Source organism: Rhyacophila brunnea, unplaced genomic scaffold (assembly GCF_057557595.1).
Source record: "Rhyacophila brunnea isolate RB1 unplaced genomic scaffold, BYU_Rbru_1.0 scaffold_15, whole genome shotgun sequence".
Lineage (NCBI taxonomy): Eukaryota > Metazoa > Arthropoda > Insecta > Trichoptera > Rhyacophilidae > Rhyacophila > Rhyacophila brunnea.
In genome coordinates, this window is record NW_028232806.1 from 2,374,684 (window position 1) to 2,395,500 (window position 20,817).

The 20,817-nt window shown below is 36.5% G+C and overlaps 1 protein-coding gene across 1 annotated transcript; it reads left to right on the forward strand.

Annotated features, from left to right (window-relative positions):
* Positions 1-2,599: 2,599 nt before the first annotated feature.
* Positions 2,600-17,511, forward strand: LOC147074789 (uncharacterized). Its single transcript, XM_085942647.1, has 7 exons — positions 2,600-3,093; positions 5,098-5,233; positions 10,903-11,125; positions 12,236-12,376; positions 14,948-15,091; positions 15,748-15,993; positions 17,035-17,511. The coding sequence occupies exons 1-7, from the start codon at positions 2,875-2,877 to the stop codon at positions 17,381-17,383; spliced, it is 1,458 nt and encodes a 485-aa protein (XP_085798773.1). The 5' UTR covers positions 2,600-2,874; the 3' UTR covers positions 17,384-17,511.
* The last annotated feature ends 3,306 nt before the right edge of the window (positions 17,512-20,817 follow it).

Genomic DNA, 20,817 nt, shown 5'->3' on the forward strand with positions numbered 1-20,817 from the left:
GAGAAGAATGAAACTGTTGTACATTTTTGAGCATTTTTTTAAATTCAGGTGTTAATTTTGTAGTTGATATTCTCAAAACTGCTTGTAAATGGGCATCGGAGATATTTGATCGTAAAGAATTTTTATTGAGGTTCATGATCGAAAATGTTTGTTCACATAATAATATATAGGTTGATCCAAAAATAACGAAATTTTTTCTTGCATAATCTTTAAAGTTGGTCGAATTTGTCTGAATTAAGGGCATTGTAAAATTTGGAGATTTCTTCACGACGATGCAATTCTCTTAAATCAGTGTCACACTGCAGATCAACAATCTGAAGTTGTAGCTCTGTCGGTACACTATCAATATCTATTGAAATCGATGTTCAATGTAGAAAATAGTGGTTACATAGTGTGAGACGAGACGCAAGGAAGACGTACTGAGATAATACATTTACGAAACAACAAATTCTTCAAATTTTAATCTATTGTCAATATTTTTTAAAAAATATATAAAAAAGTTATTCGTAATCAGAAGTACAATTAATGATGGCGGGCCGCTAAAAAATCCCCGGTGGGCCACATGCGGCCCGCGGGCCGCAGTTTGCCCTCCCCTGGCTTAGAAGAACATTTTTGAGTCGAACAGTCCCCATACAAATTGACGAAATTTTTTTCTTCAGAAAATTCAATTTATAGCGATTTTCGCGAATTCGAAATCAAATTTTCAGAGTCCCTAGGAGTTCGAATTATCTAGGTTATACTGGTATACAAATTCTTACATATAAACATTCTATTTCAATTACCTACGAACATTTTCGATCTTCGATACTTCGATCGATATAAATAATGCGTCATGTCCCAAGTGTTCATAGAAAATATATGGGGGAAGTGTGACACAATACAAAGGCACACTTACCCCACGTGTTTACTTTCGTGGGGGAAGTGTGTCTACTTGATTAAAGGTTTCAAATGCTTATAATTCAGTAAAACGATAACACCACGTGAAGCAGCGTATCAAAACAAATATACTCACCAATTTTTACAACCACAATGTGCAGATTTCCGTGTTTAAAAAAATATTTTAGTAACAGCTACCAACTCACTCGACATCAAAATGGCTACTGGAGAATAATCCATGTGGTCACCTCAGGAAACACGGTATCGACACCATATCTGATTATTTTTATAAATCAGTGAGTTTGCTATCATCTTTCTATAGACGGCAGCATCCAATTTGTAGTAGGTACCTACTGAGAAAACTTAGTAGCTACATTTACCCCAAAGTCACACTTACCCCGACTCACCTTAAATACTATTGTTCTATGAATAAAAATATAAAAGCACTCTCTCATTTCAGAGTTTATATAAAAATTAGAGAACCCGTAAGTAGGTCAATCATATCGAAAGAAAAAGTATCGAAGTATCTCAACTGGTAAAGCGCATTGACGGAAATAGTGTGTATTTTAATAACTGTTTACACGTAAAAGTGCTGGCAGTATCGCCAATGTCATTCTTCAAGACTAAGCGAGACGCTATTTTATCATTGTTATTTGAGAGGTCATTGTTATTTGAGAGACTATTTGAGAGGTCGTGAAAATCGGCTAACCTCAAAATGAGTTTGCACGGTGTAGTTCGTTTTTTTACAGGCAGGTTCACAACTATCGTTCTACTACGCAGGCGCAGATATTGCACGATCCAATTGTTGTGTGAAAATTCAGAAGCTTCTGAAATTTTTGATTCATGCATGCAATCTTGCAACTTGCTCGGTCATGTTTACACGCGCATTTTTGTTTATAGTCACGATAATACGTACTATCAGCAGTAAATCCATGCACGTGTAAACAGGGTATAAGGTTCGATAGCTTGGCCAGAAACAAAGACTTGTAGGGTTGCTGAGTGAGAAAAACTGATATAAAAACCGGTGTTGTGATAGTAACAATATACCTACATTTTAGCCCCTTCTTGAGAAGAGGGATATGACCATAGAGGTATTAAATAAAAGAAGGGCAAGAAATCGGCTTTCTCATACAACTGAATGAAGCAGGCCAACAATAGCCAGCAACTTACGAGAAATAGCGACACGTTAAAAAAATTCAGGGCATCACGGAGGATTTACTTTGGTTATTATAACATACCAATATAATGTTAACATAGAAATTTTGCCGCGAAATTGATTATCAGCCTGCTTCACCATACTTTCATATAACCTGCCGCCCCTAGGGTACGACATACCGTTGCCTTTATAACCTCATCACCTTCTCCCTCATCGACCACCAAAAGCTCGTCCAATGGATCCACAAATAGAATGGAGTTAACATGCTCTCAGTCTGAGACAAATCCTGTCCTGCAATCCAAAAAAGATTCCTTGAGTGAAGATATTTCTTTGGTGGAGACGTTATGTCAGTATAGAGTGGGTGTTTTGTGCTGTTTAAGTAGGTAGGTACTTAAAATTGATCCACAAGAAACAACATTGGCTTCCCAAAATCTGCAAAAACGCTAAATGCTGAAGGTATTTTGCTTTGGGCATTCTTTTGAAATAATGTGTTCCAATTTCAGTAATATATTTTTCTTTCTGTCTTTTTTAGGGAAAAGATTCCTTAGTAAGTATAAACACTAATCTGACTGACAGCTGTCAGTGTCAAGAAACAATAACAAAACATAGGAAAATCAGTAAATAATTTGTTATTGACATTTAAAGCCTATCTAGATGTTTGGAAATATTGGTTAATGAGATTTACTTTAAAATAAGTAAAAACAATACCTACCTACCTATAATATATTATTTTATTACAACTTTACATTCAGTAATTACCATTGTCAACAAATGCATTGTTTTCGTATTTTTACATAACAGCTTTCAATGTAAGAAGTATCTATCTCCAATCGCTTTCTAAAATGACTTCCGGTGAAACATTATTAGACAAACCCTTGATTAATCCAGAAAATATAGATAAAACGGAGCATGGTACTACAAGTTCTGACAGTTTGTGGAACTTTTGCCAGGCTTGCTTGAGGAATAACACCGATAACTTGAAGAACATGATGGAATCACACCTCTATGATGGTGCTACTGAAGTGTATTCTGAAATGCTGGATTATTGCTTTGCTTTACAGGTAAGCTGATAATTGCCTTGTTTACTCCTATACTTTCGGCTGTATGGATATTTTCCGTGGCCCTATCCGACTGACTTTCTTTTAGGTATGCTTACATACTGTAGCTTAAAGTTTAGAAGGGATCTTTATTTAGCTACATATTTTTTCTGACTTATACACGGCGTAAATGGAAACTCTGCCATTCTTGGTGGTATTGGCTTGTGTGTCTCTGATAATTATCTTAGGAATCGAGGGCATCCATTGTTTGTTCTCCCAAAGTGTAGAACTAACCTGCCATTAGTAATGCCAATTGGGAGGGCAATAATTATGTTTAATCAAATCGCTTCAGATATTGATATATTCCACTTACATGACGTTGAATTTAGGTGCACGTTGTTTTATAGGTTTTTAAGATAGGGTCTATCAACCTAGTTCTCTGTGTACTTTTATTTTTATTATTTTATTATTTACTCATATTGTCCTGTATTTTTATTTGAAATATTGTTGACACTTACTTTATAGTTATAATTTCTAATGCTCATTTTATTGTATTATGCCGATTGCCTACCGAAGAGAGGTCAAAACCACACGCATTTATCATAACTTTATAACTGATTATAACTAGCAAATCAAAAGAGTAATAGCACCTGTATACATGCATGGAATTACTGTCGGCAATTGTGCTTATTTTAAACTGTCATGACAATAACTGTTTACATGTAAAAGTGCTGACTGTCTCTCCAATCTCATTCTTCAAGAGTAAGCGAGACGTGAGGTTGTCATTTTATACTACTATCTGACAGGTCGTATTGAAAATCGGAGCTCAAAATGAGTAGTTCGTTTTTTAGTAGTAGGCGCAGATCGAAAATAATCTTACTTGCGCGCAATAAATCATCATAATTTGGAATCTTCCAATCTTGTTTGATTCATGCACGCAATCTTGCCAACTGCAGGATAATACATGTTTCCCCATACATTTTCTTACTGTGCACAGTACATCCATGCACGTGTAAACGGGGTATTATTTATGTGAAATAATTTTAATTTACTTGAACTAAATGTTGCCATTTTCACCCTAGCTACCCTTATTAAAAAGAAATTCAAAACATCGAGAGTGTTGACAGTTTCAAATAACTGAAGATACACATCACGGAAGATGACTTTTTTTTGTAATTTAAATGCGTCAATCCATTTATTTTCGGATTTATATTTCGACATGAAAATACTTACCATTAGAGGTGAGTTGGAAATACTGTCACCAGTTTGTGTACTGAAGTTTCGGATGAAACTACCCATACGCAGTATGTGTGGCCCAATAAACTTATTCCAAAAACTTGTGATGATATCATCGCGAGTCGCTGTACTGTGCACTTGCCAGTTGGTAGACTTTCAACACTATTGACATTAAGTGCGCACGAACGAGATAGCACTTGAATATAGGTATATTTTAATTCATTAGTCTATTGCGTTCGAATGTATGAATAATAGGTCATAAATTTTGTGTCGCAGCACAGTGGTGATATGACGCACAGGCTTAGGCTTGTTATATGACCGCTCAAAACATGTTTAAAATTTAAAAAAAATCACTGTTATTCATTTTTGTTAACAAGAATATTGTAACTTAACAGAAAAACAACTCATGAATTTAAAATGTGTTTAAAATTTTATAATAAATGGGACTTTTTGACAAGCGGAGCTCAGTGTATTTTTAGCGATTCTATTGAAGCCGACACACAGTCAGAGTTCCCTGAGCCGATATGTATTTCAAATACTAATATGGACTTGGTTGTAGTTTCAGTTGAGTATGAAACTTTTGTCGCATACGCACGCCAAACGCTCTATATAGTATTCCAAATACTAGTAAGTATTTTGGAACAAGTTTCTATACTAAGTATTTTTTTATACTGGTAGTAAGTAGCTATACTTAGTCTTCAAAATCGACCAGTTTTTCCATCTCTACTTAGCATGCATTTGTTGATACTTGAATACTTACTGATATAATAAACATATTAATGTATTCTGCAGGTTCGAATGAATCACAGAGAAAGGTCGGAGACTATTTATCTCATCTGCGAATCATGCATAAAGAGACTGAGAGAAGTGGTGAGTTTCAGGAGGCAAGTAGAAGATGCTCAGAAAAACATCAGAAGTAAGTTGTTAGGTAAGATTTATCCTGCATTACATTTTTAGTGGCGATAAACAAATCGATTTTAAAACTAAAAACTAACATCTTTTATGTAATTAAAATTAAATACTAGTTAGTACAACAGGGTCTTTGGACCGTGGGTGTGAGCTTGGAAAAAAATACATGTTGTTTTAGACAATATTTGTTTGATTCAGAGCAAAGACCCAAGGTCAGGTTAGGCAAATAGATAATAAATAATCTCTGAAATGGTCAATAATTAATACAACCTTTTCGTACACTCTTTGGAGGCCCATATTATGTTTCTCTTAGGTGACTTGCGGTTTATTTGTTTTTTTTTTTACTTTTATACAGTACATGTTTCACATATTTTAATAAAAACATGTGCATATTCTATACACAAGGTTGCTATTAGCGGTTATCGAGGGTAGTTTATCATATGTATGTATTGAGACGGTTCATCATCATCAGGGGCGCGACAACCCGGTGTGGGTCCTGGCCTCCTCCAACAGCTCCCTCCACCTGTCCCTATCCAGTGTGGCCGCTTTCCAATTTGGTACCCCCAGAATACGGCAGTCACTGGCAGCTTCATCCAACCAGCGAATCTTTGGCCTCCCTCTTCTTCTACGTCCTATTGGATTGCTGGACATTACTCTCTTTGCTGGTTCATTGTCATTCATACGGTGCACATGACCTAGCCATCGCAGTCTCCCAATCTTAATTGATTGAACTGCGCTGCAATCTTCGTACAGTCCGTAGAGCTCAGCATTATATCTTCTCCTCCAATTGGTGCCATCCCTGATCGGTCCATATATACGGCGGAGAATTTTTCTTTCAAAGATGTTCAGGGCTTGTTCATTTCGCAGAGTTAATGTCCAGGTTTCCAATGCGTAGGTGAGCACTGGCTTTACAAGTATCTTGTAGTAAGTAAATAAAGTAGTTCGGCGAGATAGTATGCGGGACTTAAAATGTCTTAATAGGCCAAAGTAGCATTTATTCGCAGACATGATTCTCTTGTTGATTTCTTCTGTAATATCATTATGTCGAGTTACAAGAGATCCAAGGTATATGAAACTGTCGACCGTATCAAACTTGTATGCACCAATATCTAACTTTGGTGCGACTTCTCGTGGTGTGACATAGACAGGCATGTATTTAGTTTTTGCCTCATTTATTTGTAAACCCATTCTTTTGGCAGAGGCTTCTAGTGCTGTGATTTTAGTGTCTAGTGCGGTTAATTGTTACAATAAGTTAACCGTCTGTACTGTCAAAAAGTGCTATGTTTTAACAGCATCTGTCTTGTTTTTGAATGAATGGAGTCATTCAAACCAATATTTACCGGCGAAGTGTACAAAAAATATTTAATTCAGCCATAGAAATTCTATCTTACTGATACACCCCTGTTACAGGCGGGCTTCTCCCGGTGTAAAATAATCATTTAGTAGCTCAAGTCGAAACGTAACCCTGACCTCTAGAAACGGCTTCATAAAACATCTAATCTGATTCCTTGCTCAACCACGTAAGTATTTTTTTAATCATAAGTAAAGGCCTTCGTCCGGTGTGTGAAAATCACATATTGGGCGGAGGTGTAATTAAGATAAATTTAATTTAATTTAAAAAGTATAAATGATGATGGATGAAAGCGATAATTTTAAGACTAAATATAAGTATTTAAATATAATAAATTTTGCCGCGCATTGTGCGTGAAATCCTCGCGCGCCGGCGCCAGGGTCAGGCTCGTGATTCGCCGAATCAAAGATCACGCGATAAAATTTGGCCAATCACGAGAGTCCTTTTTGCTGGACGGCGTCGGTACGAGGAATTTAAAAATAAAGAAAAAAGAGGTAAGCGTCCCCTTTCCGATAGGATAGGACCTGCGAAACTTATTGTTAAAACAAAATATGTAAACGTTTAAAGAAAATGTAAAATATAAGAAGACCACGTTACGAGCACGAAAGTTCGATGGACTCCTGAGCTAGCCGCTGGAACCCCGGGGATCTCAATGGCGCCCTTGGCAACGTGAAGCTCGAAGAATCGCATGGATTCTTCCGAACCCGCGAAATAAAATTTACGCCCGCGAACGCTAAATAAAAGTTTATGATCCAGGAGCCGGAACAACCAAGAAATGGTTAACTAAAAAGTGGACTCCGACGTGACCCTTATCAAAGAAGAAGTGCTGTCTCCAACATCAAACCGGGAGAGCCCTCCTCTCGTGTTCGAAGACAGTCCACATACGGAGCTGACCGCGCCTAGCGTCGTGCTGGAGACCGTAGCACCAGTGCGTCTCCAGTACGACGAATGGCTGCACAAATCCCACCTATGGAGACCATGACATATCATCGACGGTATCCAGCGAGGAGGGCTCGTAGAGGCCACGGCCCACTCGCGACGAAAAACGGCGAGCAAAATGCCGATTTTCCTAGGGTATCACTAACATGTTGTGTACCCTATTCGACCACGGGATATTCGGTGAGGAGAGAAAAAGGAAACGGGAGGCCAGGGAGCCTCAAAAGAGGGCTGAGAAGGCGCGCAAGCTGAGAGGAATCAAAGAAGCTGTGCGGGCGCAGGCTCGACCACGAGGAGATGAAGCAGGACCAGTCGCCAACCCTCGAGTCAAGGGTGAACGCCGAGTTCCTGTTGGAAGTGAAATGTGTAGATTATACGAATAAAACATCCGGAAATTCTTCTAATTACGGATACAAAGTTAATTAAGGACCCACTTTCTGAACCTTGTAAACTTAAGTTCATTAGTACGAAAAATGTAGTTTTAAAAATAACGCTCCGCAAAGTGACGCCAATTCTTTCCGTTCAAATAAAGTAAATATGAATGAATTCGAAAACATTAACATTGAAAATCGCAAACAATTTTATAAACGGGAAAGACGATATTCTACAGTAGCGCGAAACCTGTTTCAAAGTTACGCCGTGTTAATAATTTGAATCCAAAGAGAAACGAGGAAAATAGTATACGACCGTCACTATTATTTCTTTACAAATTACCAATCGTAAATTTAACACAGCGAAAACGGAACGGGAATAATAAGGCATCAATCGACGAAGTGTTAGTTGTTATGTTAAATTTTAATAATAAGTTAAAATTAGGTATAAGAGGATGAAAGTAGAGATTGTATGCTTGTGATAAAAAAAAAAAAAAAAAAATGAGTCAATAAGCCGTAAATTTCTCAACGGGGTTTTCAATAATGAAAAAAAAAAAATAATAATAATAAAACGTGAGAGGCACCGCAAATCAGCGCGGCGCGCCTTTGGAATAGGATGTCGGGCGCGTAAAACGAAACAACAATTTTTTTTTTTAAATAAAATGGGTTTCACTAAAAATAAAGTTAACTACACAGTTTTAAGTGTACTGATTCAGAAATAAATATAATGAGAGGGTGGAATATTTCAATTTTTAATATCAATGTGATTTATACAGTCAATACAATGTTGCAAAATAATTATGGGTATTAGGGTAAAATATTAAATGTGATAGTAAGTACCATAAGTACAATGGGAAGATTTTATATAAAATTAGTAGCTATTTAATGTATGGGGTAGGAGCAATTAATAAAGTAAACTCGAATAAATTTAAAGTACAGGAAGTCTAATGAACGAATAAATTACTAAAGAACGAGAAAGAATAAATACAGATGAAGACAACTTGGAAGCACAAAGGGAGCCACCTCTCGAAGTAAGCGCATCCAAAGGCAGCGTAGCCGAAAATTCATGATACCAAAGCTTGATGGTGTGGAGAGTGCGCACTCTCCTTTCTCGCGCAGGTTCATGGAGAGACTAGGGACGTGACGCCTGAAAGATATCGTGAAACAACGAGAGGTACCTCCGAAGTGTAACCATCTAAAAAAAAAAAAAAAAAAAAAAAGAAAGGGAAGAGGATACTTATTGTGAAAATCCATCCTAGTACCTGTGGGAAAGCCGTGCCGCCGTCAACGAGCCTGGCCGTTGTACCGCTATACGATGCCTTGCCCGCAGTAATAGGAACAGATGGAGACACAGTACCTGTCCATCTATGAGGTGATACTCCAGAGACCAGCAGATCAGTGGAAAACTTTCCACAGGAAGATATCCGCTGCTCGGAACGAGCCTGGCCCAGTAGTCACGCTACTATCTCGCCCTGGTTGCAAAGGCAGACGACGCCAAACGAGGTACGTTCCTATTGCACCAGAAGAAGAAAAACATAACACGAAATAATAATTCCGAACGAGGGCCAAACGTCTACAAATGTAGCCTCTCGGAATACAAAAAAACTGGACAGCCCAAGAGTCAAAGACTGCAGCTCCACGACCCCTTCGCTGACTAGTATAAAAGAACGAGAAGAATAACAAAACCATTACGAAAGCAAAATAAACGCACGACATTACAGGAGAAAAATAAAATAATAATAAATTATGACAGATGATAATAAGAAAGGAAAATAAATCAAACTCATTCAGGAGACTTATTCAGGAGCATTGCTTTGAGCAGGAAAATAGTAATTAAAATAAATATAGAAACAATACGTAAAGTTAGTTGTTTTTTTTTTTTTTGTTAGAATAGTTAAATTGTAGTTGAATTTTTTTATATAAACTGTTATCATGCCATGTATTTAACGGATGAACAAGGAATTGGATGGGTGGCCGATGAGATCAGGGCGTACCTTTCGACTTTAATCCAGATGGGGCGAATGATACACCCCTGTTACAGGCGGGCTTCTCCCGGTGTAAAATAATCATTTAGTAGCTCAAGTCGAAACGTAACCCTGACCTCTAGAAACGGCTTCATAAAACATCTAATCTGATTCCTTGCTCAACCACGTAAGTATTTTTTTAATCATAAGTAAAGGCCTTCGTCCGGTGTGTGAAAATCACATATTGGGCGGAGGTGTAATTAAGATAAATTTAATTTAATTTAAAAAGTATAAATGATGATGGATGAAAGCGATAATTTTAAGACTAAATATAAGTATTTAAATATAATAAATTTTGCCGCGCATTGTGCGTGAAATCCTCGCGCGCCGGCGCCAGGGTCAGGCTCGTGATTCGCCGAATCAAAGATCACGCGATAAAATTTGGCCAATCACGAGAGTCCTTTTTGCTGGACGGCGTCGGTACGAGGAATTTAAAAATAAAGAAAAAAGAGGTAAGCGTCCCCTTTCCGATAGGATAGGACCTGCGAAACTTATTGTTAAAACAAAATATGTAAACGTTTAAAGAAAATGTAAAATATAAGAAGACCACGTTACGAGCACGAAAGACCGTGTTTTATTTATACTCCAACCGTTTGAATTTTTTTTTTTGTGAATCCGGGGTTCGATGGACTCCTGAGCTAGCCGCTGGAACCCCGGGGATCTCATTACTCTAACACATATTGCGGAGAATATAAACATGCCGAATGCTTTCGACTTGAACTTATGGTTCATTTTTGTTCAGGCCATAGTTTGAACAGTTCGTAATTCTTCAATTAAGACTCTTTTTTTGAAAACATGTAATTTGGATCAGCCCTGAAACATATATCGATATAGTGTGATTCAAACTCACATCTTTCGTGCTGGATGAGTGCTTTAGTAATTGAGCTACCAAGTCCTATCACTAGGTTTAACATTTTTTTAAATTATAATTTTATGAGGTATGTATATTTTTGAGGTTATATTAATGAATAACTGATCTTTTTACCATCCATTTATTTTTAAATAGCAATGAGTGGTAAGGCACACGTTCCTCTGAAGTATCCTGAATCGAACCCAAATGCAGAAAGCAGTGATAGTGATGTAAATTACTTTGGTATCGAAGACCAGCACTTGCTTTCGTTTCTGGACGATGAAGATTTGAGTTCAGATAATGAATCAACTCCTGAAAGACAGCCGGTTATCAGAGAAATACAAAAAATAAATAACACTACACCAAAGGAAACGAACAGGTATTAATTCTATAATATATCTGAGCAGGTTTTTACGTTAATGATTATTGATATGTATGGGTTTATGTTACTTTAATAATTAAAGTGTAACAGACCGATTAGGGGAAATTAAATATTACGTGTATTTGGCTTTTCTTCTTCTTCTTCGATGGTGCTACAGCTCAAGTCCAGCCCTGGCCTCCTCCACCGCCGTCCTCCAGCCGGAACGGTCCTCCGCACGTCTTTTCCAGTTCATGATTTTTAGCAGCTGGTTGGCATCTTTTGTAATGTTGTCACCCCATCGTGTGCGTGGCTTTCCCACTGGCCTTTTCCCCCATTTGGCTTTTCAAATGAGATATAAAAATGGGTATAGATTGAAGTAACAAAATTTTGATGCGGGAAAAAAAAGGCAGCGCGTTAGGTTACTTAGGTGGTTTCAAGGGATTTTTCTCGACTGTCTTCTTTCTATCCATCGAACCCCGCCGAGTCAAAAACAATGTATTGTTTTGTACTATTTCTATTTCAATTTACTAACTATATTAACAACTCACAAGTTAAATATAATATTTTTCAATGCTCTGAAGACAGAAGCAAGTCTGAGTATTCTCTGTGAATGCGTTCGATGAGAATTTTTGTTATTCGTGACTTGAATGACCTAAGCGAAATGTAATTGATGCGAAGACTTATGTTCAAATTTATGTAACTCCCATGACTACATTGTACAAAGTTATATTGCCTTTACAATTTGTTGAAAATATTTCGCATAGTCAATGACATTTGACAGCTTGCGGGGGTGTAACACCGTAACTGTAACTTGACGTGCGCCGCGATTATTTTTCCAAATCACTGCATCTTAAAATAAAATAGTGTATCTCATGTTTTGCATGACAGTTCATAACTTCAAGATAACTTTTGGAATACGACATAGCATTTAACACCTTTTTATTGATTTTGGAGTTAAGTGTTATCTTGGAATAGCCTAATGGTAACCCTATTCTGCAAGTTGTGTATTTAATGCTTAACCTGTGAATGTTATTCATATGGATTCAGTAGATAAAATGTAAAAAATGGTCATTATACATTACCTTCACTAATTTAAGTTATATATTTTATGGAATTTATATATTACAGAAAAAGTCTGAGAAAAATGAGGAGTTGTGGCAATAGTACATTGAATGTGGTCAAAAAACTATCGATGAACAACAGAAGATCTAAAAAAATAAACGGGTGGACACATAGACCAATAAAGATTGAACCTCAATCAATTACTGCGTGAGTCAATTATAAATATATCATATTTTATCTATTTATTAAAACAATATGAAGAAGTGGGGATACTCCGAAGATCCTTCAAATTACAAATGTGGCACCGAGGAAACTGCATAACATGTAATGGTCTGTCCGTATATTACATTGAGCTGCACCATCGATGATATATTTAAGTTTAAAATCAATGACATTACCATCACAGTGGCCAAGGTTTGGTTGGGAATAGTCTAGTATGGGCGCATCTTTTCGACGTACAGAAAAAGATCTATTTATTGCTAAAACTTAAATATAACTAGGTTGAGAAGCCATAACGGAGTCAACACGTTCGCGGACACAAAGTCAATATACGTCGTATTCTGTGACATGTGATATGACAGGACGTCCATTGACGTCCTCTGCTATGGAACGGAATACGACACGACGTTTATAGAAGTCGTGTTTTGGATTAAAGCAATATGTGCCGTGTACTTGTGTCACAGTGCGAACATATTTCCATTATACATTGTTGTACGAGGGTGGGTCAATAAGTCCTTAGAAAAGCCGACAGGTGGCGCGACTAGTACTGTAAGCGGTTTGTTTTCATGCAGCGGCACTACCGATTCAGTATGCTGCGAAGTTTCAATCAGATTGGTCGGGTTGTTGTGTGTTTCTCGTACATTTAAAAAAAAAATTTGCTTGTGGAAAATGGAAAAATGGAAAATGGAGAAAATTGAGTTTAGAGCTGTTATTAAACATTTTAATATAAAAGGGTTAACAGCAAAGGAAATAAAAAATGAGTTGGATTTAGTTCACGGCACATCTGCTCCTTCACTTGCAACTATTTATAACTGGTTAAATGAATTTAAACGTGGTCGTACATCAACAAAGGATGAACCACGCTCAGGACGTCCTGTAGAGGTGACTACACCAGAAATGATCAATAAAATCCACGATATGGTGTTAAGTGACCGAAGATTAAAGTTTAGTGAGATAATTGAGGTTACAGGGATCTCAAAAGGTAGCGTCATTTCTATTTTACATGACAAATTGGGCATGAAAAAAGTTTCTGCAAGATGGGTGCCGCGTTTGCTCACAGTCGACAATAAACGCAATAGGGTGGTGGCCTCTAAAGCCCTGTTGTCGCTCATGCAACGCAATCCGGATGAATTTTTTCGTCGCTTTGTGACTGTAGATGAAACATGGATACACCACTATACTCCCGAGACGAAAGAACAGTCAAAGCAGTGGATTGCGAAAGGCGAACCATGTCCAAAGAAGGCGAAAACCGAAAAATCAGCTGGTAAGGTTATGGCTACTGTATTTTGGGATGCACGTGGAATTATTTTTGTTGACTATTTGGAAAAAGGAAAAACAATAACAGGGGATTATTATGCATCTTTATTGGACCAGCTAAAAAACGAAATTGAAGAAAAACGGCCTCATTTAAACAGGAAAAAAATCCTCTTTCATCAGGACAATGCCCGTGTTCACACATGTTTACGATCAATGGCTAAAATTGAAGAATTGAAGTTCGAATTGGTCGACCACTCACCGTATTCGCCAGATTTAGCCCCCAGTGACTTTTTCCTTTTCCCAAACTTAAAAAAATGGCTAAGTGGACAACGTTTTTTTTCAAATGAAGAAGTCATCGATCGGACAAATGCTTATTTTGAGGACCTTCCGAAAACTTATTTTTCTGACGGTTTAAAAAAAATTGAGAAACGTCTAACCAAGTGTATTGAGCTCCAAGGAGATTATGTTGAGAAATAAAAAAAAATACAAAAATAAAAACTGTTTTAATGCTTTTTTCTAAGGAATTATTGACCCACCCTCGTACCTTAAGACTTCATTTCTATATAAATATGTATCTAAATCGAAAAGTTAAAAAAAAGTATGCGTAAAGCGAATGTGTTAAAGACAATATTATGGCGAAAATTAGTTATTTATGTAGATAGATTGTTTAGAATGTCGTCATCAAGAGTTATTCTGTGACGAAGTTACAACTTTTTTTCTGCATTATTGAAAAATATATGACGAAACTCTCTCTCTTTTAAAGTTGTAAATTCATTATAATGATCTTTTGGCTTAGCACTATCGATACGTGGTTCGTTAAGCCAAGGGTGGTTTCAGATGACATCGTAGATTTATACGAAAATCTCAGAAGGAAACCCATAAAATAAAATACTACTGAAACTTCATTTAAATGCCATGTTTTTATTATGTGAGTGGAAGTTTTAACCACTTAAAAATATATAAAATGACACATACTGGAGAAAAACCATTTCAAGCAATGTTTTTTCATGAATAAATATCGCATGATTCTTGATGACTGCAAAACACATAAAATTCATTGGGGTGAATATGAGAAGTATCAATTTGTATTCTTTGCTTCATCCTGAGTGTCAAGGGGGATAGTGCGCCATGTTGGGAATCACTGTTTTATACATGTTATTCAGTGTGCTGCTTTCATCCCACTAAAAAAATAACGGATAGTTGTGGTAATCAATGTACATATATATTATGTAACTTGGTGTTATAAAAATATCAGAAGAATATGACCAATCCAGTACAATTACTTCTTTTTCATAATTTTAGTGAAAAAACAATATCTTCAGATGAAGATGTAAGCAAGTGTGAAGAGTCTATGGAAGCGATAGAAGAAGCTCTTCCGATAGTCAGGATCTCATCTACGTACCATCATCTTCCGTACGTTTTGGAAAAAAATCAATTGGAATGCAAGTATGTATGTTGGGTTTATAATCATTATTTTTGATGTATTGATTTTCCATAACAAATAATTTGTTATAATATTATACAGTTTTTGCTATTGAAGCCGGGAAATTAAAAAATCTTCGGCGGCATTTTTTATAAAGTCATTGATTATCTCTGAATGACTACTCATTTTTAGCTGCCTGCCGATTCACAAAAACCTGCCGTTTCACATTGTAACAATAAATTTAATTCACACTTAAGCCGCGTTGACACGGTCCAAGTACGATCCAAGTACACTTGGATCGAGTGCCATCCAAGTGACAGCTTCATACTAAATATTCCTATCCAAGTTAACTTGGATGAGTAGGACGCGGTCCAAGGAGCTTGGATAGGAAGAATTAGTCTGAAGATGTCTCATACGAGTGCACTTAGATGGCACTTGGTCCAAGTGTACTTGGATCGTACTTGGACCGTGTCAACGCGGCTTTAGCTAGTGTTATTGTAAACATACCACATAAACGTGAGGTTCGACAGTTTTGACAGAAAATATAATGTAGTAAGAGTGACACAAAGCAAGAGAAAATGATGCAACAGGCTTTATGTGAGAGCAATTGAAAATTTTGTTCGAAATTCGTTGTAAATCTAAATTTTCGGTAATGAGGTTTTACTGCACAACTTTTCAGAATATGCCACATGAATTTCGAGTCACACAGACATCTTCAGATACACATGCCGGAGCACTTTCCCAACTTTTATTGCACCCACTGCGGCAGAGGATTCGCCAACCGAGCCCAGTTGACCAGACACGAGAGTATACATTCCCAAGAACGATTTGAGTGTCCACAGTGTCCCGGTAAACTATTCAAAACAAAGTTATCACAGCAGGAACACGTCAAGAGAAAACATTCCGATAACCCAGGAAATCACAGGTGACCATTTAATAAATCGGTTATTTGAGAAATATGACGCTATTATAAACAATTTCCATTTTATTGGTTTTCAGTCATAATGATCTATCCATCAGATTTAATAGCAATTAGTGTCAGTTTTGTATGTTCATTGTAACATTGTCAATTTTGACACATTTTGACATGTTTATCTAAAAATCTAGTCAATGTGTCAATGTTGCATCCAACATTAATAATTCAATTAATCAATGCCTAGACCAGTGTTTCCCAACCTTATTTCTGCCAAGCCTCACGTGAACACTTCAAAAATCTCCGTGCGCCCCTTATCAAAATTTTATAGTTACCTAACTAATTCTGAAAAAAAAATGAAATTGCTTTAAATAAAAAATGCACATAGGCAATGCTACTTTTAATTTAACTTTCATAAGTAAATATGTATATTACATTACATGTAAAACTCAGAAGAAAATTAGTGCGGTCCTTGCGCTATGCATCGTTTTCAAATGATTTTCAAGATGACCTTTTTGTCCCCCTAAAACATTCAAATTGCCCCATAATAGTAGAGGTAGGCTGTGGAGATCTGACAAAAATAATGCATACTTATTTGTTTTCATTGAACTAAGAATACACATAGTAGATTGTTTTTGTTCCATTAAATGCTGCCTAAGTCAAACCATAATAGATAAAAAATATTCTTCTATCTATTAAATGTCAGAAATTGTATATTTATTATTTAATGGCATAATTTTAGATATTTTGTTGATAGAAGAATACTTTTTAACTATTATGGTTTGCTTAGGCAGGGTTTAATTGAATTTTAAAAACTAACTATGTAATACCATTTGCAATTTATAAAAACATATAAGTATGACTGATAAAAGTTTAATGCGCACATTTATGTCGGAGCTCCACAGTCTACCTCTACCCTTCGCTACTGGGATAATATTATGCTAGGATTTTTTACCTACATATTTCATTAATTGGTGAGTGGACTGATATATGGTATGATGGCGTGTACACCACTGATTAATATGGAAAAATATTTTCCTAAATTGTCTTCAGGTGTCCCCACTGCGACGATCATTTCACCAGTTACTACGACCGACAAAAGCATCTGATGAAAGTCCACGGGGAAACGAAGAAACGACGCGAACTCAAGTGCAAACTGTGCACCAAGATATTTTCTACTCCTAGTCACCGGTCGATACACTACAGGCGTGTGCACCTCAACGAACGCAAGCACGCGTGTCAAACGTGCGGGAAGGTCTTCTTCGCGAATCAGTGCCTCAGAAGACATATGGTCATGCACACGCAAGATAAATTATTCGAGTGTAGCATTTGCCAGAAAACCTTTCAAAGAAAATACACTCTCACTGTACATTTGAAGACGCACAAGGTTGTAAAGACGTGATGTAACTGAGTTTTTAATAAATGAGTATCACTACAATTAAGATACGAAATCTTGTTTTGTGGAGATACAAGACAAAGTGTATCTTAAGCGTCGATGACATTGAGCTACTTAATAATATTCCTTTGGCTGCTATGATGTTTTTCAAAATCCGGGCAAGAATTGCTACCAATTGTCGATAAATGAAAATATTGTATTATTTTTAGACATGTTACCACTCTAATTGATTCTTTGAAATCGGAATATTATGAAAACAAGTTTCGTAATTATTAATTTATCGTTTTGAATAGATAATGAGGCAATTAGTTATCCCGCGCTGCATGTACCGTTAAAATTAATTGATCATCTCTTTCTCACTCTATCATACGGACGATCACGTGTGCGAGCGAAACGAACTGCACACGAAGTTTTGATTTTTACCAGGTATTGGAAACAATCGATTACTTTATTTAAATTTATTTATTTATTATTATTAAAAATTATTTTAATTCCATTCGATTGCATTAGCACATACTCCCCATAATATCTTATTGTGAAAATAATTCCTCATTTGGATTATAATTTTAATTGGTGTAAACACATCAGACATGATGAACTGTTCTTATTTAGATGAACGAAGATATTGGAAGAAAGTCGCGTATATAAAGATAATGCAAGTGATTCAAAAGTATCAAGATATCAATTCATATCACAAATCATAGAAACTATTGAAAAAGGTTGGAAAAAAATATTTATCGGATGCACATAGTCCCACACGACAGATAATACAAAGTAGTGGAATTAGGAAATTATCCGGCCGAAAAGAAAAAGTTTGCATGGTTTGCAGTAGGAAGAACGGTGGTCCCGTTAAAAGATCGCGTACAATATGCATGATTTGTGAAAAAAGTCTTCATGGTGTTTGTTTATCGGAACATTTAAAATATTGCAAATGATTTTTATTTCATTATTTTTATATAGTACAAATCCACTTTAATTTAATAGAAAATATACGGTCCTTCAGGGAGTCACGATCCGTGTATCTGGGAAACACAGCTCTAAAATACTTTTCCCACTGTTTCAAATGTATAAAATAAAATAAAACAATGTCCTTCCACCAAAAATTTGACTGTAAACAAATCAAAAATGAAATACGTTTATATTGTAAACTGAAATTTGTATTTGGAACTTAATGTTTTTATTAAAAAGATGCAGATGCGATGAAAAAAAATACAATAGTTGTCAATTTTAAACCTATCCAGTCACAAAACATATATCAATCAGGTAAGGTTACACAACAATAAAACTAAACAGATAAAAAAATGTTTCGTACCACTGAGGCAGTAGTATGTTCCCAACATTTCAGGCATCAAAAGCAAAACGACAATCGTTGTTAGCATTCCTCGCCATTATCAAAAACAACGATGTATCGTTGCGTAGCAATTCTCTGCTGCTAGTCAGCGAGTTTAAAAGCGGGTGAGTCAGCTAGTGCGATTGTGATGATGACACACAAAACTTTCTACTCGCTCAGAAGCCAAAGAGCTAGCGAGTTGAAACTGTCATTTTTGGTACTATTTGACAGGACGTATTGAGTAGTTCGTTTTTTACCGGCAGGTTCGCCACTATCGAACTACTGACGCAGATCGTCCCACATGCCAGCGAGTAAAGCAGCCCGGCTTTCAACTTTTCTCGGTAGATTGTTTACAATCTGCTTGTTAGCTAGTTCGATGATGACACTGGGCGAGTTTACAAGCAGATTGTAAATTCACCGGCTTGTAGCTTGTAAAGTAGCTCAATATCATCGAGCCTTTAGGTGCCGATCAGACATCTCCTTCTATTACATCCTCCAGTTATCGAACATTTGAATACAATTATTCTCTGGATACAATTATTTATTTTGTTTTATTTATTTATTTAAAAAAGACACGTTGAGCACATAACAAATTATTAATTCAAGACGTTCATAACATGACATTTAGAATAAAAAGTACAAGTAAATCAACTAGAGAAAAAACAAGGTAGAGAAAAAAACAAAGCAAGAAATAATTTTATAGAAAAGAAATAAAATAAAAAAGAGTGATTTGACCAGCCGCACAGCCCTCGCTATTGGTGCCAGGTGAGCCTGACATGAGGAAATAGCTTTCACCCAAAATAGGTACCATGCATGTAATTAACGGGTGCATAAAAATTCAAATTTTCCAGAATATTGGGATTGGAAACTATACCACGAGAAAGCAGAGAAAAATGCTATAAGAGCAAAAGTGACCTACGAGCTTCAAGAGAATGAAAGGCGAGCATGCCTTGAAGAAAGTTAGTTGGAAAATAATTATATAGGTACATTAAAATAAAGATGTCGAAGAAATTTTTTCTGAACACACTCTAAAACAAGCTTATAGGAAACCTCATAAGGACTCCAGTGTCACTAAAGTCGTGTTCTTTGTAAAAAAATCTTAGGTAATTTGTCAGTGCTCGAAAAATTAATCTGATGTCAAGTAAAAACAAAGATAATAATGACCTCACAAAATACCATGCTTATAGACTTTTTGTCTGCCGTTGGTAACCAAACCAGTGAGTTACGATTTAGGAGGCAAGTATTGTAACCTACACCCTGCGGTAGGGATTGCAATCCCAGGATTCCACTCTATTTCTTAATCCCAAAATACTAAGAATGAAAATGGTGGAATCATAGGAATACCTTTTATATGATTTTTATGTTAAATATGTAATTGGAAAGTGGTGCTAGATTATCCGGAATGTAGGGTTTCTAGAGGATGCCAAGACACATCAGAATCGGTAAAAATATACATTATTTTATTTTACACCAGTGGCCCAGTTAGCAGACTGCCTGTTTCTGAAGCCACAGGTCGCGATTCAATCCCTTGGCTGGCAAAAAAATATCTTATTATTTGCATGCGTGTTTATGATCCAAAGCAAGAATCCAATGGGTTGGGTAAATGACAACCATTCTTCATTGCAAAGGTAGAACTGAGGGGATGATGAGTGTAGAGAGAAAGTCTGTTCGGAGTTGCTCGGATGAATCGAGGAGAGAGTTTATTTACTGACACAATAATAAACGAATACAATGGTTAAAGTGACAGGGATGAAGTTATGACGGAGGGTACTTGTGTACTGGTATTATTGACTACATTGAAAGGACTGCCATATCCGAGATGTTATAATCGAGTGCCGAGTGAGGAGTGACTGTTTCCATCATCAACTCATCATACAACTGAATATTCAATACATTATAATAGTCATTGTTTAACTGGGTTGCAATTTAATAAATTATAATAGTCATTATTGATCTAGGTCAGTCTTTCTCAAAATGGGCGATAACGCCCCCTTGTGGGCGCTGGAGGCTTTCAGAGGGGCAATAGAAGGCTCAAAGAAAATAAGGGGGCGTTAAGGAAATCTAGAAGGGTGACGGAAGACAAATTCTATCTATAAAAATCTGACGGAAT